Source organism: Gallinula chloropus (genome assembly GCF_964237585.1).
Source record: "Gallinula chloropus genome assembly, chromosome: 1".
In the NCBI taxonomy this organism is placed as follows: Eukaryota; Metazoa; Chordata; class Aves; order Gruiformes; family Rallidae; genus Gallinula; species Gallinula chloropus.
In genome coordinates, this window is record NC_140085.1 from 114,362,371 (window position 1) to 114,380,624 (window position 18,254).

The following is an 18,254-nucleotide window of genomic DNA, read 5'->3' on the forward strand; positions in this document are numbered from 1 at the left end:
TCAGACTGCCTTCCTGGGTTTGTACCTGCACATGAATTCTTCCATCAACAGCTGCGCCCTACGTACCTGAAACACAGCCAGAGGGGCACTTAACACGATACCGCAGAATCTGGAGGTGCCTCGGCACCTCTTTTGGGCTATTTTTTGTTGTGGTTTGTGTTTTTAACAGAATTAAGCATTCCATGTGCTCTACGGACTCTGTATCGACCTATATTCAAAAAAAGAACCTATCTATCAATAAAACCATCACACAGCCCAAAAACTTGAGCATTACATATAAATTATCACATCTGCAACAGAAAAAAAAAAGTTAAATAGAACATCCTGTTTGTTCAAACATACAAAACACCCCAAAAAAGCAAGTAAGAAAGCAAAACAAAAAAGCAAATATTTCAAGCTAAGTTTCATCTTCAAACCATAATCCTCTCTGGCCTTTGCAGTTAAAAAAAGTAAGATATATACAACAGGCCTCCTTCCACTGACCAGAACTTGGTCTTTGAGTCAGGCCAAGCAGCTTTGCGTGAGAGGCCCTATTTCCAGTCTCTAAGGTAGGTAACACGGTACCTTTTTAACACAGGGAAAAAGGAATCCACTAATGCCAAAGGCAAAGAATGTACCACTTCACAGAGAGAGGATCACACAGAACTTTAAATACAGGAAGATGAAAGTGGAGTTAATTAGGGTTACAGAGCCACTACTGGAACACCACAGTTCTCCATCAACTTGCAAGACAGTAGCTGTGACCAATTCTACACCACCCCACCCCTTGTCTCACTCTGTAAGGCAATTAGCATATGTAGTTGGAGTGCCAGAAGTTGAGATATTTAGTTTTTCTATTGAGTGGTGACTCACAGACACTCCTAATACCCTTCTATTTTGGTTTACTATTGTCAGCTTCTTTATTTTCCGCTAAGCCCCATAAATAATTTCAGATACTTATTAAAGGCAAAGAAAGGCCAAACATGCCCTGAGACTGTATTACAGGAAAGACTGATATAGAATATCTTTCTGGTTAATAACAGTGATTAGAAGTCTATACTAAGAAGCGAAATAAACACAAGATTTGCATATGCTACAACCACAGGGCACCTCCTATGAATGAGATTTAAAAAATTGTCTTCCTGAATCTAATGCCAGAAGTCCATCCAGATTTAAGATGGTACCTTAAAGCACTAAAATCACTCAATTCCAAAATCATTTTACCTTTGTACCATACCTGGGCTGTACCACATCTTTATTTTCCCAGACTACACCATTACCTGGCCATTTCCAGAGCCAGATGCTTGCGTACAGAGCTGCCATTACAGATTTACGACGGCTCCTACAGCCCTTCCTTCTTTTCCGCTCTTGAAATGGCTCCATCTGTACTTTCATTTGTTCCTCTTCAAGCCCCACACGTGTCTGTCTCCCATACTGCAGGCATCCACCCTTCCCTTTCCCTCCCGGCCCCTCGCCCACCCACACTGGACCACAGCTCGTGGTTCCCACTGCTGTCACCATTACAGGCTACATGTGACATGGACATGACATTACATGGACAAACGTGCCGTGCCATTTCTTCTCTGAACACAACAGTGGTTATGTCCAACCTGCTGGAGTTATCACCCTGCCTGTAAATGCACTTTCAGAACGACTGAAGCTGTATTTCTTCAAAGCTGTATTTTCCTTTGGACTTTTTCCCCCCCCTATAATGGGTCATTTAAATTATATTAACACATCTAAATAAAAATCACCTCCCTCAGACAGAGCTCCTGTGCAATTCAGAAGGCAGGTCAAGAACAGCCACTGGAAAAATTATTTCAGGTAAGTCAACAACAACAGAAATTATTTTTCACCCTCTGCTTGGGTGCCATCCTGATATACTTCAGCAGGCTGGAGAAACCTGCTGACAGGAACCTCATCAAGTTCACAAGGGGAAGCGCCACATCTTGCACCTAGGAAGAAAACCCTCACACACCAGTATGTGCTGGGGCAGGGGGAGGGGCAGTAGGGGCATGCAGCTGGAGGGCAGCCTTGAAGAGGAGGACCCGGGCGTCCTGGTGGACACCAAGTTGAACACAAGCCAGCGATGTGCCCTGGTAGCAAAGAAGGGTGCAAAGAGGATGGAGCCAGGCTCTGTGCAGTGGTCTCAAGTGGCAGGACCAGAGGCGATGGGCACGAACTGAACCACCAGAGGCTCTGAACATCAGGGAACAGTTTCTCTTTGTGAGGGTGGCTGAGCACTGGCACAGGTTGCCTGGAGAGGTTACGGAGTCTCCATCCCTGGAGGAGATAATTCAAAAGCTGTCTGGACATGGTCCTGGGCAGCCAGCTCTGGTCTGCTTTGACAGGGGGTTGGACCAGGTGCCCTCTGGAGGTGTCTTCCAACCTCAAACCTTCTGTGGTACTTAAGAAATAGTCTGCTAAATTCTCAGGTGACTTAAAGAAATAAATCTTCCTACTTCTACAAAATTGCTCTAGTTCAAAAGGTTGAAACAAAACGAAAAAAATCACCCCTTTCCATGATTTAGAGGGGACAGTTTGTTTTCTCAGCTCATATAATTAAGCCAACTCCCAATCAAAAAAATGACAAGCATTTATCGTAGCAAAACCCCTTCAACTTTGAAGTCAGTAATGATACACTTTATGGATACCAGAAATCTCTGTCTGAATTAAGTCCTTTCTAAACATTAGTTGACAAAACAGAAGCATTTTTGCTCACTTCAGAATTCTGAGACAAAACCTCTCTCAATAGTTAATTGGACTGGATATCAAATGCAGTTTTTACACGTTGGTGACAAGCCAGCGAAGCCAGGGAGGCTAGAAAAACAGTTGATGTGCTGCTTTAAAAAAAAAAAAAACAAAAAGAGGGGGGAAAAAAAGAACAACTATCTGCCAAAGCACATTATTTTATCAGACATTGTATTTTTGGTGCCTGATGCTAGCTCACAAACCTGCACTTCACTTTAACCCGACCTTTGTGCTGAGAAGCACCCTTTACAATGGGAACAGGTGAAATAAGTACTATCCGCTGGCGGTCTGGCTACAGCAAAGACTCCTAACTGACCACACAGTTCTGCTTCACTGGAACAAGGTGACATAGAGAAACATCTCGTACAGAGTTTGCGACAGAACACAGACAAGACCACCAGAACTATTTCTACACGTGCCTAATGCCAGATGCTTTGATTTCCCAAAGCAAGCTTAGTGCTAGAGCAAGAATACCATGGGCAGTAAAAAGAAACGGAGGTGGTAACACGGCTGCCCTTTCTCTCAGGTGATCTAGACATCAGCTGGTTAACATGCTGAATCCTGCAGAGGAGCCCTTCCCAGGGGTATTTCAAGAGAGCCCCACTTAACAGTAAAAAAAAAAGTCACCAAGTATTTCTGTTGCTCCACATGACTTTGCAGACACACGCCTAAGCAGCAGCGATACACCACTTCTCCTGGCGATACTGAGCGTGCCTACATGCTGTGACCAATGTGTGGGTACTCCTCTCTCTGTTCCAGGACAATGCTGTCTCTGATCAAACACACATCCCATCAAGGGCACCCACACGCAGAGGGCAAGACAAATACAGGTCTCCATAAAAAGGGATGGCAGGAGCAGAGTGCTGGAAGTCCGAGCGACTACTTTGCCATGCTCTCATGCAGAAGATAAGCGTGGTGCTGATAAGACTTACTGGAAGGACAGACCGTACAAAGCCAACCCAGATGCAACAGGCTGCCCACCCTCTCACACGTCATTAAATAAATGCCTATCTGTTATACAAAGCTGTCCTTAATACGCTAGAGGGAAGGGACAGCATCCAGAAGGGCTGAAACAGGCTTGAGGAGTGGACCCATGCAAACATCATGAAGTTTAACACGTGCACAGTCCTGCACCTGGGTAGGGATGATGCTCAGTATCAATACAGACTTGGGGATGAATGGAATGAGAGCAGTTCTGCAGAAAGAGAACCCAAACCCAACCACAAAACAAACCATGAGCCAGCACTGTACACTTGCAGCCCCAAAAGCCAATTGCATCCTGGGCTGTGTAACAAGAGGTCAAGGGAGGTGATTCTCCCCTCTAGTTCACTCTCCTGAGACCCCCACCTGGAGTACTGCATCCAGCACAACACAGGCATGGAGCTGTTAGAGCAGGTCCAAAGGAGGGACACAAAAACAGTGGTCTTGAAACTTGGGAGGGCCACAGCACCTCTCCTGTGAGGACAGGCTGAGAGAGTTGGGCTTGTTCAGCCTGGAGAAGAGAAGGCTCCAGGGAAACCTAATTGCAGCCTTCCAACATATAAATTGGGGCTTATAAGAAGGATGGAGAGACACTTTTTACCAAAGCCTGGTAGTGACAAGTCAAGGGGCAATGTCTTGAAACTGAAATAGGGCAGGTTTATGGTTGGATACTGGAAATTCTTTATGATGAGGGTGGTGAGACACTGGAACAGGTTGCCCAGAGACATTGTGGGTGCCCCATTATTGAAAATGTTCAAGATCAGGCCAGATGGAGCTTTGGGCAACCCGATCTAGTGAAAGATGTCCCTGCTCAAGGCAGAGGCATTGGAACTAGATGATGTTTGATGGTCCTTTCCAAGCCAAACCATCCTGTGATGCTACATGTAATGTAGCATAATGTCCCACATGCATGTAATTCTCAATAATCCTAGCAAAGTAAGAAAATAAGCTGTATTTCAACTGTGAAAGACCAGTGACACTGTGAAGCTGAGTCTCCACCAAGACAAGAGCTAGGATAAGGTTTATCCTTATGTGGGTTAACATAAATACATATGTAAGTTTTAGCCCAAATGTATCCTGCTACACAAAAAGAAATCTTTGATAAGACAGATACTTTCAGGTTAATTTCTGATCTTAAGGAAAGTACAAAACTCTCTCTCTTGGTTTAAACTTTTACACCCAGATACTTTGCGGCAAGGAAACAGGCAAAACCCCTTGCATTAGCTGTCCTTCGATGCCCTTCCTGCAATCTGCCTCCTCCCCTTTTCCAAGGGCAGACAGGCTCTCCCACTGTTCTTGGGAAATGTTTCTCACTCATGTCCAATAAACAGAAACACAAGAACATCTGCAAGAACAAACTGGCGACTGAAGAACATGGACAGTTACTCTCGCTGTAAAAAATAATACTTGGCAGAAGCTGGGACTCAGGCTAAAACAACTGGTTCAGACAATTATTCAGGCAAATTGTATCAGATGATACAGGGTTTTATTTCTCCATGAACCTGTCTCTCGCTCCCCAAGCAAACTGGTCTCCCTTGGACAAAGGATTAGAAGCAGTTGTAGGAAAATACAAAAAAGCCTGCAAAAAGGCAACTGCCTTACACTGCACAAGGGCCCCATCAGCAAGGAACAGAACTTCCTACTTCTGAAGAGCAAAAGATAGGCAGGAGAAAGAGAAGGAATTTAAAGTCAAGTCAAACTCTTGTTTCCCTCCAAGACAGCATCTTCTGCAAGCAACTGACCAGAGTATTCTTTAGGCCGCGTAGTTTCCCCACACACTTGGGACAAGGTACAGGGCCCAGCCGCTGCAAGGCGCTTAGGCGAACGCTTCAGTGAAGCCCACCCTAACTCCTCCAGGGGGGAATCTTCAGACCACCCGCTCCTTTCAGCAGTTACAGGCAGTTTCACTTTCAGTTCCACCAGCCCCGCGCTAGGCTGCCCAGCTCGTACGCACGGCGGAAAGAGGGGAGAAGGACAGACAGACACTTTGAAACGAGAGGGGCCGTGCGGCAGGGCTCTGAGGCGGGCAGCCGCCCCGCAGGAAGCCGTGCGGTGCCCAGCCCCAGCCTCCAGCAGGCAGGCGCCGCTATAAAGCCCGGAGGGTCGAGAGAGGCCGGCGGGGCACACGGGTGCCGCGCTCGCCCTGCCCCTGCGTACACCCCGCGCACCGAGGCTGCTGCAACGGACCTAAAGCCGCGGCGGGGCAGCGCCAGGCGCGATCCCAGGGCTGCAGCCGAAGCCGAGGGCGGCGTTACTGGGAATAGGGAGCAGCTCCTTCAAAGAATTTCACCTGGGGACCTTAAGCTTTGCGCTCTGCCCCGCCGCTTTCGCTCCCCGACCCGGGTAGCGGCGAGCCGAGAGAGCCCGGGCCGCGGCCCCGCAGCAGGGCCCTGCTGCTCCCCCCCGGCCACCCCGGCCCACGGCTTCCTGCAGCTGAGGCCACGCTACGGCGAGAGTCCACGGCCCCGGCATGAGGGGCAGGGAAGCGCGGCCGGCGGGGCGGGCACCCTCCCCTCCCTACCCACATGCCCCCCCACCCCCCCCGCCGCCTTCCATCCCGGCCCAAGCCCGAGGCGCGCAGAGCCCCTTCGCGCTGCCCCAGGTCAGTACCGAGGGGTGCCCGGGAGCGCCGCGCCGGCACGGGCGGAGCCGCCCCAGGTCCCGCGTGCAGGCGGAGGGCGCCTCACGGCTCGGAGAAGCTGGGGGGGGGGGGGGGGGGGGGGGTGGGGGAAGAGGCGGCAGCAGCACCGGGCGCGAAAGAGCTGCCGGAGGCAAAGCGGGCGGACGCGCGCCGCCGCGGCACGCGGGTGTCCCGCGCTACCCTCCCGCCCACGCCCGCCCCTCACCGGCGCCAGCAGAGCGGCGGGAGACAAAAACGGCCGCACGTACCCCCCGTCCTGGGCGCGACTCTTCCGCCTGCGAGGAGCGGGGGCGGGGGGGGGGAGCAGAGACACCGGCGAGCGACGCGGCCACCCGCCAATCGGAAGCTAGCGCCGCGCGTCACCGGGGGCTGGGTGAGGGCGGGGCGCCACGATTGGCCGACGCTGCGGCCCACGCCAGCGACGGGCGGCAGGAGGGGCCGGCGCAAGCCCCGCCTCTTTCCCTCCTGGGCGGGGGGAGGCCGCTGCCGGGCTCTGCCCCCAGCCCGGGACTGAGCCGGGAGGGCGGCACCGCGGGCTGGACTGAGCATGGCGCGGGCAGCCCCTGGGGCGCAGCCACTAAGCGCTGTCACGCCTCGGCCCTGGGTCTGGGGTAACGATCGGAATGAACAGGTAACTCAGCGTCCCCCGCTGCTGCCCGGGAAGCAGCAGCTTCCCAGGCGGCTGCACCACTGCCCAAGCAGCACTGGCCCCACCGGCACGCCACCCTCAGCAGAGCCTGCTGGCCATGGCCCTGTCCTTCCTCATCACGTTCCCAGGGCTGGGGCTGAGCCCTGCACTGCTCCCCCTGGGAGAGAGCCTGGGGTGCCGCTCCACATGGCTTCGGTTGCACAATGGATGTGAATACGCGACTCCTCGCAACGCAGTTTTGGACGTGCCCCAACCAGACCAGCCGATCCAAGATCGCTGACTCTCAGTGGATTGTCTCCACGCTTCCCACGCACAGGCTCGCTTCTCTCCTTCCTGCCCCAGCACTGGGAAGAGGGCTGTGCCGTCAGCAGAGGTACCTTAAGAAAGAACCATCTTCTCAATTACAACAGATCTGACGTTGAGATTTTGGAGGTGGTAACGGCAAAACACCGCAGTTGAATTAATTTAAGTATTGATGTGGCGAGTCTGGAGGCTGCCTGGAAAGGGAGGAGGAAAAGTTTATGAGCCGGACAGGATAAACAAAGGGAAGGCATTTCAAGGACATTGCTCCAGAACAATAAAGAGCAACATGGGGCACCAAGTAAGGAAAGGAGCACTGTGAGAAAGGCAACCCAATGGCAGAAGAATATTCAGTTTCTCATTAAAACACAGTTAAGCTGTGGTCCCAAGAGATCCCACACAGATTGAAAAGTTGTAAACTTTATTCGTAATTCATATCCACCCAGCCTCCAACCTCTATCCCTCCTAACACACGTGCCACCGTTTTGCCACCCCCATGTGGAAGCGCTCCACACTGCTTGCTTTTGCCCTTCGCCTCCTCTCTCCTGGCCAGGCTCTTCCTGTCACACACCCCATGCGTGCACACACACCTTTGTTTTCTTAACAACTGATCTCAGCTTTGGGAAGGTGAACTCTGGTTGCCACATCTAGGGAAAGACAACTGATGGGGAAACAACTTCAAGGGACACACCACACCTCCCCTTCTCTTTGCAATGGCAGCTTCTCCCACCGCTTGTCTTTGTCTCCTGCCTTGCACCTGCTTGTCAGGAGTTTTATTCCTTTTCTTCATACCCTTCTCTGTAATTCCATATGCATCCCGAGCGCAGTTACTACTCTGAAACCACAAGATACTCAGCAGGCCTCAACATTTACAGTGGATGTAGAAACTCTTCTAAGACAGCCTGAGCCATTATTTCCGACAGCCTAGAGCTGTGTTGTCTTTCCCTTTAACTGGAAAGCACTCACAGGTGTAACTGCACAGCTTGCTAACAGCGCTTGAAAGAGCCATCAGATTGCTGGGCAAGAAACAGGCACCTCACCCTGAGAAAAGCTGATACCTCAGTATCTCCTAATAATACATATCAATAACGTCTTGTCTTTGTGTTAAGATCTTGTCATCTAGATAAGCCTTTTAAACCACAAGCCGTATGGTAGTTAGACCAACACACAGGGAGTTCTGGGAATGAGCAACATGTATTCATGTCTATGTCTGGAATCAGCAATGACTTCATCCTTTTGAGGTCAGCAATAATGTAACAGTAATCAAATTCAAATTAACAATGTAGTCTCAGATAGAAAAATTACTTCTGAAGGCCATTCTCTGCTGGCTTTGTTCTAATTTGTATTCTTGGTATTATTTATTGTAGAAGCACTGACTATATATGATCTCAAGTTTTTGTGAGCTCAGAGCAACAAAAACATAGACCAGTCCCACAAGGATATCCTCCTCCAGACACCTGGGGAATTTTTTTTCATCATCATTGCCGTAAATGTTCAAGAAGTGGATTTTTGTGCCTGGAAATTCTTCATAACAACTGCGTAAGGCTCATTTAGTGTGCTCGGAGTCAGGTCGCATCTACTCCATTGTACACCAAGTAGCCTTAAAAGGAACATAAAGACTGCTCGGTGTGCTGACTCATCCATTATGGCACCTTAAATATTTAAACGGCTGATACTTATCTTCATTGTGAGCCGAATTGGATTCCATCAAAGCTGGATTTATTGCAATCTGTTTTCTATTTACTCTTGTGCAATGAATGCCATTTGCAATTGGCTCTTTTTAAATCTGTCACTGGATTAGATAACAGCAATTCAGATCCAATTCCTGTAGATCATAATGACAATCAAAATTGGATCTTTTTAAGAGTACTATGTCAAAGGACTTCCATAAAAGTATGTTTGATGTACTTGGAGTTTTCATTAAAAGCAAGAACACGTATGTAAATCATTGAAACAAGCAGACATTCATACACATGGCTGCTAACATGAGTAAGGAACGCAGGAGGTCAAAGCCTGCTGGTATCACCCTGTCCAACACTGTGATGTCAATAAATCATACCCGTATCACAAAGGAAAGGACAGCAATTTGAACTCTTAGGGAGTCCCCAGAAGCAGAGGACTGCCATGTAACGCCATTTTTCTTTTCCTGTGTTTAGACTGGGGCTAGTTATGTGGCAGATCAAGACCACATGCACATTTTGTTCCCACTTCACCACTACAGAGGACCTAACTCCTGTATCTGCAAGACACCCATAACTTTTTGCCATCTTTGCAAACTTGGAGAGCCACTGAAGAGTACCTTCATTACTGGCTGGCCCGATTCACCCACACACCACTAAGACACCTATGCCTCCTAACTAGGAGGCCATAGCAACAAGCCAATTCTTTCAGCTAACACCAGGGAACAGCATGAGCGTCCCAGTGCCGTGACCTACGGGCCACAGATCAGTCTGCACATAATGCCTCTCCTTCTGACTTTTGCCACTGTAATTCCTTCATAAAGGTACATTACAGAAGATGCAATTATAGCCCTGTTTTCTAAAATATGATGCATATCTTGTTGTTATTACCTACTTGCCATAACAGAGAGGCTTGAAAGACGTATAGTGTTTGCCAATAAATAAATCTGTTTGTGTGTATTGCTAGATTATGTAATACCCTCTGTCAAACGCTACTTTAATTAATCCATACTACCAACAAACATAAATAAGGTTCTGCCTGCATGTTAAAACTTCATATAGATGAGCAAGAGCAGAAAGAGCAAGGGGAGCACATGCAGTGTTGCTGCCCAAAGGCACACGCATTAACCCTGACTCTGTTGGTGCCGGGGACACTCACCCAAGGGTAGTTGCCGTCATCCTCTGACTTCCATTTCTGAAACTCCCCAGAGTGGAAATTCCCGCTCTGCAGGACACCACAGCCTGTGGGACACCTTCCTACAGACCGGCGGAGCAGAGCACAGCACAACTCCTGCATGGGTGGTGACAGCGAGTCTGGGTCACAGGGGTGTGAGGAAGGGGGCCCACACAGATGCTGATACATCCAGTGACACCTTGTTAAAGGCAAAGTCTGGTTACAAAAGCTAAACAAGTCTTTGGCATCGTGGGACCTTCCCATCCTCCAAGCCACTGCCCAGAAACTTTAATAATACAGCAGTATTTCACAGTAGGTTAGCTGACGCCAACATGTTAAAATATTTAAACAGTACAATTACTTTTGAAAACTAACATTCCCTTCTCCTCTCACCACCAAAAAGCCTTGTGAGGAAGGTACAGTTTTGGCCAGTCCTGTCTTATTTGCTCAGAAGCTTTCTGAGACCTCCCTGTGTTTTAAAAGCCAGAGCCAAACCCAGACTTTGGCAGAATGTACAGTGCAAGGCCAGATATCAAGAACCCTCTCTTCAGTCTCATTTAACCTTGCAGAGAAGAATGTACTTTTTCAAAAATGCAGGAAGTCTGTCAACAATTTACAGTCTCTAAGCATTTAAATAAGAAAGGAGAAAGGTTGAATTAACAGAGCACAGTAAGACTTGTACTTCCGCTTTGTCCTTGATATGTTTTTATTGCCTCAGTTTCACTTTTTGAAGAGATAACAGACTGTAAGAGCTATTATATTCTATGCTAAAGTGAAGCATTCATTTTGTTTCAAGAAGTTGAATGAGCTGCAAGAGGATAACTGAATTTGTTCCTTAATAATATTTGTAAATAAATCATTAGTCACCTGCAAATTCACATCAGACTACCCAATTCCCTTTAACTGGTGTTATGGTGGACAGATGGATTTCACATTTTCAATGTACTTGAAATTTCTCTAGTGCTACAAGTTTCAGTAATAAAGTGCATTCAAAATCTTGACAAGACAGATGAATTACTATTAGCTTATTTCAGTGTAAGGTTTAACCACTTCAATAGAGAAGACTTCCACCCAAACCTTTTAACATTTTCCTCTTCATTTTCCTTTGTGTCTGAAGTAGAAGCCTCTCTGTTTTCCACCAAGGCTTCGTAAGTCTTTTGTGCTCGAGTGATTTCTTTGTCTGCACTGAAGTGCACCATTTGTCTGCTAAGAATAGGAACGACTAAATTGAAGTTGTCAATTCTTTTGTTTAATTTCCTGATATCTTCTATGAATTGCTCACAAATATGATTCCACTCCTTTTGCCTATAGGGTGTCATGGGGCCCCCAAGCTTACTTCTAGATGCCACTATACCCTTCCTTAACCGTTCGATAGTTTCCCGTATTTCCTTCTGCATCAGGATCCACTCTGGCTGGTACCCGTTGTCGATCAGAATCCTGTTCAAGTTGTGAGTCATAGGATCGATATGCGGACAGTCCGAAAACTTCTGCAAAGGCTTCCCTTTGCCACTGAGGTTGTCAAAGTCTCCTTTTGCCATTGATTCCTGGATGAGGTCCTCAACCAACCGCTCAACCGCCTGAGTTATTTTCACCTTTTTGCTCTGCCTCACATCTTTGGCTTTCATTAGGTCAGTCGCAGCGTACTGGCTTTCCAGCCTCTGCTGCCTGTACTCCAACACTTGTTCAGTAGCACGGTCTACTCGAAACTGCATGTATTGCTTTTCTCTTTGGCTTGGTGTTCCAAAGCCAACACCTTCAAAGCTCAGGTAGTGTCTGTGCTGGGGTGATTTTGATTTGAACTGGTCTTCCTCCTCTTCGGTACTCTCGCTTGATTTCCTCTTGTTCGCCACATCGCTGAGCACGACTCTGTACGCTTCTTCTACCCTCATGAATGCTTCGGAATCAGCTGTGGCAGAGCCGCTGTCCGGATGGTATCTTTTGGCAAGACTTCGATACGAGTTTCTGATGTCATCGAGGGAGCATCCTTCCTCAAGCTCAAGAATTTTATAAGAGTCCTTGAGGTTTCTTTTAGGTTTGTAACCTGACACCATCCTGTTGCCACAGATGTAGGGAAACAGCTTCAGGTTTCTTGGAATCATGGCTTGATGTACCATTAAATAAGGCCCTATGTTGTTAGTCAGCATGACACAAAGCCACTTGAGATTTCTTCAGAGGCTGCTACATTATAAACAATAACCTATAAACACATTTTTACAAAAATTCTGTTAAATACACTTTTAAAAATATCTTAAATTATTTAAGTTTTATCTTTAACTCGTTGTATTAAACAAATCCCTATAAAATTCCAGAACAGTATGCAATGTTCTTTACCTTTACAGACTAATATGGAAATCTGCATTTCCTACTAATTACTACTGAAGTAGCAGTATTACAACATAGATGAATATTAATTCACAATACAAAACCCAAAGGCAGCACAGGTTTGGTTTGCCCCACAGAATTTGTTAAAAGCCAAAGCTTTACTGCCTTTCTGCATACTCAGTTCAATGCACTCAGTTCAATATGCTGTATGTTGAGCAGTAACTCTGTTGAAACAAGTACCTCCCTTTTGCTCTATACACCCCCATTCAGCCATCAAGTGAATTTTCTTTTCATAAACACCGATGTCTCCAGATCTACTACCTGGTACATTCTCAAAGGATTTCATTCTGGTAGCCTTTGGGTGTTTTGCAGCTATGAGTGAGCTGCATTCAGACTATAGTCTCAAAGACTCATTTAGATCAACTCTTGTATCCCAGCAGGATGCAGGGCTGTCGCATCCTAGCGGCCAATCTCCTTCACTTATGCCAGGTAAGGTTAGACATCTGGAACTCAGAACTGATCAATAGCAGGCAGTACCTCCTTCTGTCAGGAATAACAGTGCTTCTGAACAGAAAAAAAAAAAAAACCCAACCAAACCCTTAGCAAATGACAACAACAAGTAAATTTACATGTAAAATAAAAAGTAGAAGAATACAAACTGCACACCTAATTTACATGTGTGCTAACTTCTTTTTCTTAATGAAAATCTTTAGACAAAGGGCACATATGTGATGCCAGTTTCCTCTTGCAGATTCATCACTGACCCCTACATATTCTTTGCAGACTTCCTGTCCAAACAAAAAAATAGGTTAAAACAAGGTTAAGGTCAAAGAATAAGCAACGTTTATAATATGTTACAGATGTAACAAACTGCCCTTCTGCACTAGGGCACCTGAAAAGGGATGGGAAGGGAGATGTACTTGGCACTGGATGACACACTGGATCAATCCTGAGTATTTTCAGCTGACTTTGACCTGGGAAAGGCGTTAGGTCATTGCTTTGAGGTTATTATAAAGGACCTTATTTCACCCCGTTTATGATATAGCTATTTCTCCCATTCTAGGTGACTGGCAAAGATAAGAATGTAGTTCCTTATGGTCATAAAAAATCCACGCAACTACTGCCTGAACGGTTACATCAATGGACGTGCTCTGTAAGTTCAACGTTCTGATCACAGACAGACTTCGCTGTTGATTCCGCAGGTTCGATTTCGCTAATTTGCGCTGAAAAACCAACCAACCGCCTCAGCCGGTACCTGCGGCACTCGCGGCTGGGGGGGGCTGTTATCCCCCGCCCGTGTGAATCCAGCTCGCCCCTTAGGGGCGAGGTAAAGCGGGGGGGGTCAAGCCCGACCCAGCCCCTCACCCTCCTCCCGCGCGAGGCCGAGGAGGGCCCCCCCCGCCCCGGTCCGGCCTGGTGCGCCAGGCAGCCTGCGCGGGCTGCGGGGACAAGGGCAGGTCCCGGGAAGAGGCGAGCGGCCGGAGGCGATGTGCCGGGCGGGCTGAGGAGAACAGCTACGGGTGACCCGGCACCCCGCCCCTCCCCACGCTGCTGTGAGGGGCGGGGGTTGGGGGGGAGGCTGCCCGCCGCGCGGCACGCACTCTTCCACCCAGCGCCCCCCCCCCGCCTCACCTGCTCCCCGCCGCCGCCCGCCCGAGGGGGCGCGGCAAGTGCCGGCAATGGAGGAGGAGGAGGAGGCGGTGGTGAAGGAGGAGGAGGAGGAGGAGAAAGAAGACGGGCGATGGCTTTTACCCTTCGCTCAAGGACGTCTCCTAACGGCCGGAAGGACGCTCGCGCAGGGGCGCACGCGGGGGCGGGCAGGCGGGCCCTGCCGCGCCGCGCCCCGCACCAGCAGAGGGAGCCCGCGGCCTGCTGCCGGCGCACGCTGCCACCCCCCCCCTCTCCTGACGGCAGCCGCCGGCACCGGGAGCACATGACTAGGCGGTGCGTGGGCGGGCGGGCGGACTGCGCGAGGCGCGTTGTCGGCGGCGAGCCGGCCGGCGCAGGCGCAGTGCGGAGGGGGAAGGGGCGAGGGGAGGGGGGGTTGCGTCCGGCGCTGCCAGCAGCTGCGGGGGGGGCTGGAGGAGGCGCGGTTTTCGTTAGTCCTTTCTCATGTGCGCACTTGCAGGTCTGAGTCGCGGTTTTAGGCTCCGTTCTCCAGCCTGAGTTCCACCGTAGCAGCGCTTTTTTGTCTCTTCGTGGGCTTGCGGAACGGCGTCCCCTGCGGTGCGGGCCCTGGCAGAGGCCTGGTCCTTCACAGCGCGCTCATCCGTGCCCGCGACGCGGTTCTCGGGGTGCCCTGAGCGCCTCTGAGCAGCCACCCCAGCAGCCGGGGGGAGCTGGCGTTGGCCGGGCTCCCTCAGAGAGGCCGTGCCAGGCCTGCGGGGCGTTAGCCGTGCTCCCTCAGAGAGCGGGACGCAGAGATAGGTTGCTACAGGGCATGTAATGCCTGCTGGGGTTTCCTTTCCTTACGGCCTCTCTGCTACAGGAAACTAGAACCAAAGGAGCCCCAAACCAAGAAGGTTCCTGTCGTGGTTTTACCCCGGCTGAGAGCCAAGATCCACGCAGCTGCCTGCTCCTTAAAGGAAGAGAGCAGGGGAAGAGGGAAGGGGGGGAAAGAGGGAAGGGAAGGGAAAAGGAAGGGGCAAATAACCCCAAAACCAAGAAATAAGAGGCCCGTGGGTTGGGATAAGGATAGTTTACTAAGATAACAGAAAGATACAATGTAACAATACTATCAGGACTTTAGAGCAAAAATATATGAAGCTGTTGATACACAATGCAGTTTCTCACCAAACCCACAACTCAGGCCGTGCCACCCAGAGCCGTCCCAGAACCCGACCGTCCCCCAAGAACCGCGTGTCCCGGAGCCGCCCCTGCTCTTCCTCCCGTCAGCCCCCGATATCCTGGGCAGGACGTAACTGGCGTGGAATACTCTCTTCGGTCAGTTGGGCCACCTGTCCTGGCTTCGCCCATCCTTTCTCATGAAGAGCTGAGAAAGTCCTTGACAGTCTGACAGCAACTAAAAACATCAGGGTGTTATCAGGACTGCTTTCATTTTAACTCTCAAACACAGCATTCATCCGCTGTTACAAATGAAGTTAACTCCATCCTGACCAAAACCAGGACAGTTCCCACCCTCAGCTTGGTGGTGCACCAACTGAAGGCCCGTCAGGTAGAAGACAAATACCAGTTTGTTTCCTCCCCAAACACCAGCATCTGTTATTAAAAAGCAAGCAAGCAAACCTCCTCGTGCTTTCTGTTAATGGCCCTTGGAGAGGGGTGGTTGAGCATGCTGCATATCCAGCCAGTGAAATGGGAGCACTGACATCCGAAAAGAAGCAGCAGCCACATAAATTAACCTGCTTCCTTTTACAGCTCCTGGTATTACACTCTAAAACTGAGTAGAACCATGAGTTTGCACGTCTAAGCCAGGGAGTCTACAGAGAGTAAGTGGTGCTTAAGGCTATTGTAGCAGGCGTGTCTGTTTAAACTGGGAGGTTCAAGTGCAGCATCTGTCCAGCAGTCCACGTGTCGTTAATTCCATAGAAGTTTTAAACAAACTTTACAGATTTCCTTTAAAAATTGTTTTAGTGATGTGAAAGGAATGGCTTGTCTTACTAATCATGCGTTTTTTTAATTACCAATTGCATGACTAAGACACATGAGTACTGCTCAGTGCTGTGTTGAGATACATTATTTGTTTTCATTAAAGAGTGGTAGCAGCCAAACATTAACCAAACACCATCATGAAAGGATTAGGCTGTTGAAGAGGATGTTGCAGGAACCAGTGAATGAAATAACACTTACTCTATATGTTGTATCTCTGGCATTTCTTCAAAATTTCTTCAAAAGGTAAAACGGGCAGTCATTAAGTGGGACACAATTCAGATGTGCACTAGATATTAGAATAACCTTTATATATACATCTAAGGATATATGCCATTGCAAAGAATAGGTCTCATAATAGGAGGTTATGTATGCAGGTTTTAACAGCAGTGTTTCTGTTTAGCTGTAGACTACAAAAGCTGTGTTTTATCATTACAGGTTGACTTGGAGATAACTTTGCTTGTTTAGAGGGTATAAAACGGCTCTTAATATGGGAACAGAGAAATTATCCCAGCTTTTTGATATCATATTCTAGCTTCTTTTTTTTCATTATTATTTCCTAGGGTTGAATACTATTACTGTGGGACTGCTTAATGGAGAGGAGTTGTTTTTTTGTTAGCTGAGGAAGAATTAAGAGAGAAGAGAATGGTCTGTGCTGCTGAAGTCAGTGAGGACATCTCCTTTGAAGGGCGGGCAACATTAAAGGGATCCTGCTGCAGATCCTCCTGTCAGAGAAGAGGACAGGAGACAGGGCAGCATATAAATCTGGCTGCTTCTTTCACCCTCTCACCCTTATCCCTGGCTTTAAGAGACAAAAAATCTTTTGGATCTGAAGCAGGAGCTGCACGAAGAACTTGAATCTGACTGAAGGGCTCCTCAGTCTTTTGTGTGGACAAACCATAGGATCTGACAAGGTAAGGGAAGTCGTCCCTCTCTACAGTCTTTCCTCCAGGACCAACTGTCTTACCAGCTTGCTTTATTTCCAGCATGCTTTTGAATTGTTTTGCAAAAAATGTCTTTAGTGTCCTCACTATGATGTGGAGTAGAAATGTGTGGTTTTTTCCCACAGGGTAGAAGGTACTGCTTGGATTCACTCTCTTCTAGTCAGGAACTTTCATTTATTCTACCTTAGAAAAACTTCAGTGAGTTGTGAAATTTTATTTTAGGGGAAAATAATTTTGCCTTTAGAAACGCTTTTCTTTTTATTAGTAACAGTTGGACCATAGTGCCTAATGGAGCTTTGCAGAGGGCGTGTTGGTATCTTTGTTAGCAACAGACCGGTTATAACTCTTTATTTTGAAGTTCACAGCAACTTCACAGTGACTTCAGAATTACTTGTCAAGCAGTAACAAAAGGAAAGACAAAGTCTGACATACAGGATAGTTGCAGAGTATAAAGACTTAGAGAAGTTTCTTGGAAGAAAATCTGTCTGGCAAGTGATAGAGCATATGCTCTGTATGCCTACAGCATTATTCCTAAAACTGAAGATTAGTCTCTTAGATAATCCACAAGAGTCTGTGATCCCCAGGGACAAGCTACTGGAAGTGCTTACATTGTACTTGGACAATTTAATAATCATGAAAATATACACAGTTAAATTTCATGTTGTTGATAATATGCTAAGACACATCAGTACTGTCGCTGGAACTCAAAACATGATTATTGATTTATCACAGTTCTATTAACATCTTTTCTGAATACTATCCTCAGTATAGCTTTTTTTTTTCCTTTGGAAGCTATGTAGTGAACTCAGACCAATGGTTATTTATTTTTATTTTTTTTTTAAAAAAGAATGCTGACATGCTGCTTGCAAACCTGGTGTTTTATGGTATCCTTAATTTATTATCTATTTCCTGGGTAAGGACTGGTTTATACCATTAGCATCTTCCCTAAAGGTCATGTTCTGGGGTGTTTTTTCTTTCTGACATTTGTCCACATTCAGCACAGAAGGAAAAATTAAGTTTGCAGATGTGACCTACGTTGAGCATGATAATATTTCTGAAATAAATCAGAACTAATTTGCCTAGACATATTATTGAGGAACCGATTTAAATGTCAGTGTGCTAGTGAACTTAATGGTTGTTCTTTTATTGCACACGCTGTTCTGCTGAAGTTGCCCTCTTAGCAGTTGCCCAAGTATAATATCTGTTCTGAAAACTGCCTTTGCCA

At 47.8% G+C, this 18,254-nt stretch overlaps 1 protein-coding gene across 3 annotated transcripts; it reads right to left on the reverse strand.

Annotated features, from left to right (window-relative positions):
• Positions 1 to 10,844: 10,844 nt before the first annotated feature.
• Positions 10,845 to 14,286, reverse strand: DNAJC28 (DnaJ heat shock protein family (Hsp40) member C28). Of its 3 annotated transcripts, none has more exons than XM_084279152.1 (3): positions 14,229 to 14,286; positions 13,143 to 13,264; positions 10,845 to 12,351 (listed from the first exon to the last, which is right to left on the reverse strand). In XM_084279152.1, the coding sequence occupies exon 3, from the start codon at positions 12,296 to 12,298 to the stop codon at positions 11,180 to 11,182; it is 1,119 nt and encodes a 372-aa protein (XP_084135278.1). In that variant the 5' UTR covers positions 12,299 to 12,351; positions 13,143 to 13,264; positions 14,229 to 14,286; the 3' UTR covers positions 10,845 to 11,179. The 3 variants fall into 3 exon arrangements, 2 of the variants coding, with proteins under 2 accessions (XP_084135278.1, XP_084135279.1); XR_014618125.1 differs by lacking the exon at positions 10,845 to 12,351 and adding an exon at positions 12,980 to 13,040; XM_084279153.1 differs by lacking the exons at positions 13,143 to 13,264; positions 14,229 to 14,286 and adding an exon at positions 14,109 to 14,226.
• Between the last annotated feature and the right edge of the window lie 3,968 nt (positions 14,287 to 18,254).

Bases quoted from the DNA above. Each gene is read 5' to 3' on its own strand.
- DNAJC28 (XM_084279152.1), bottom strand. From the start codon at position 12,298: ATGCTGACTAACAACATAGGGCCTTATTTAATGGTACATCAAGCCATG.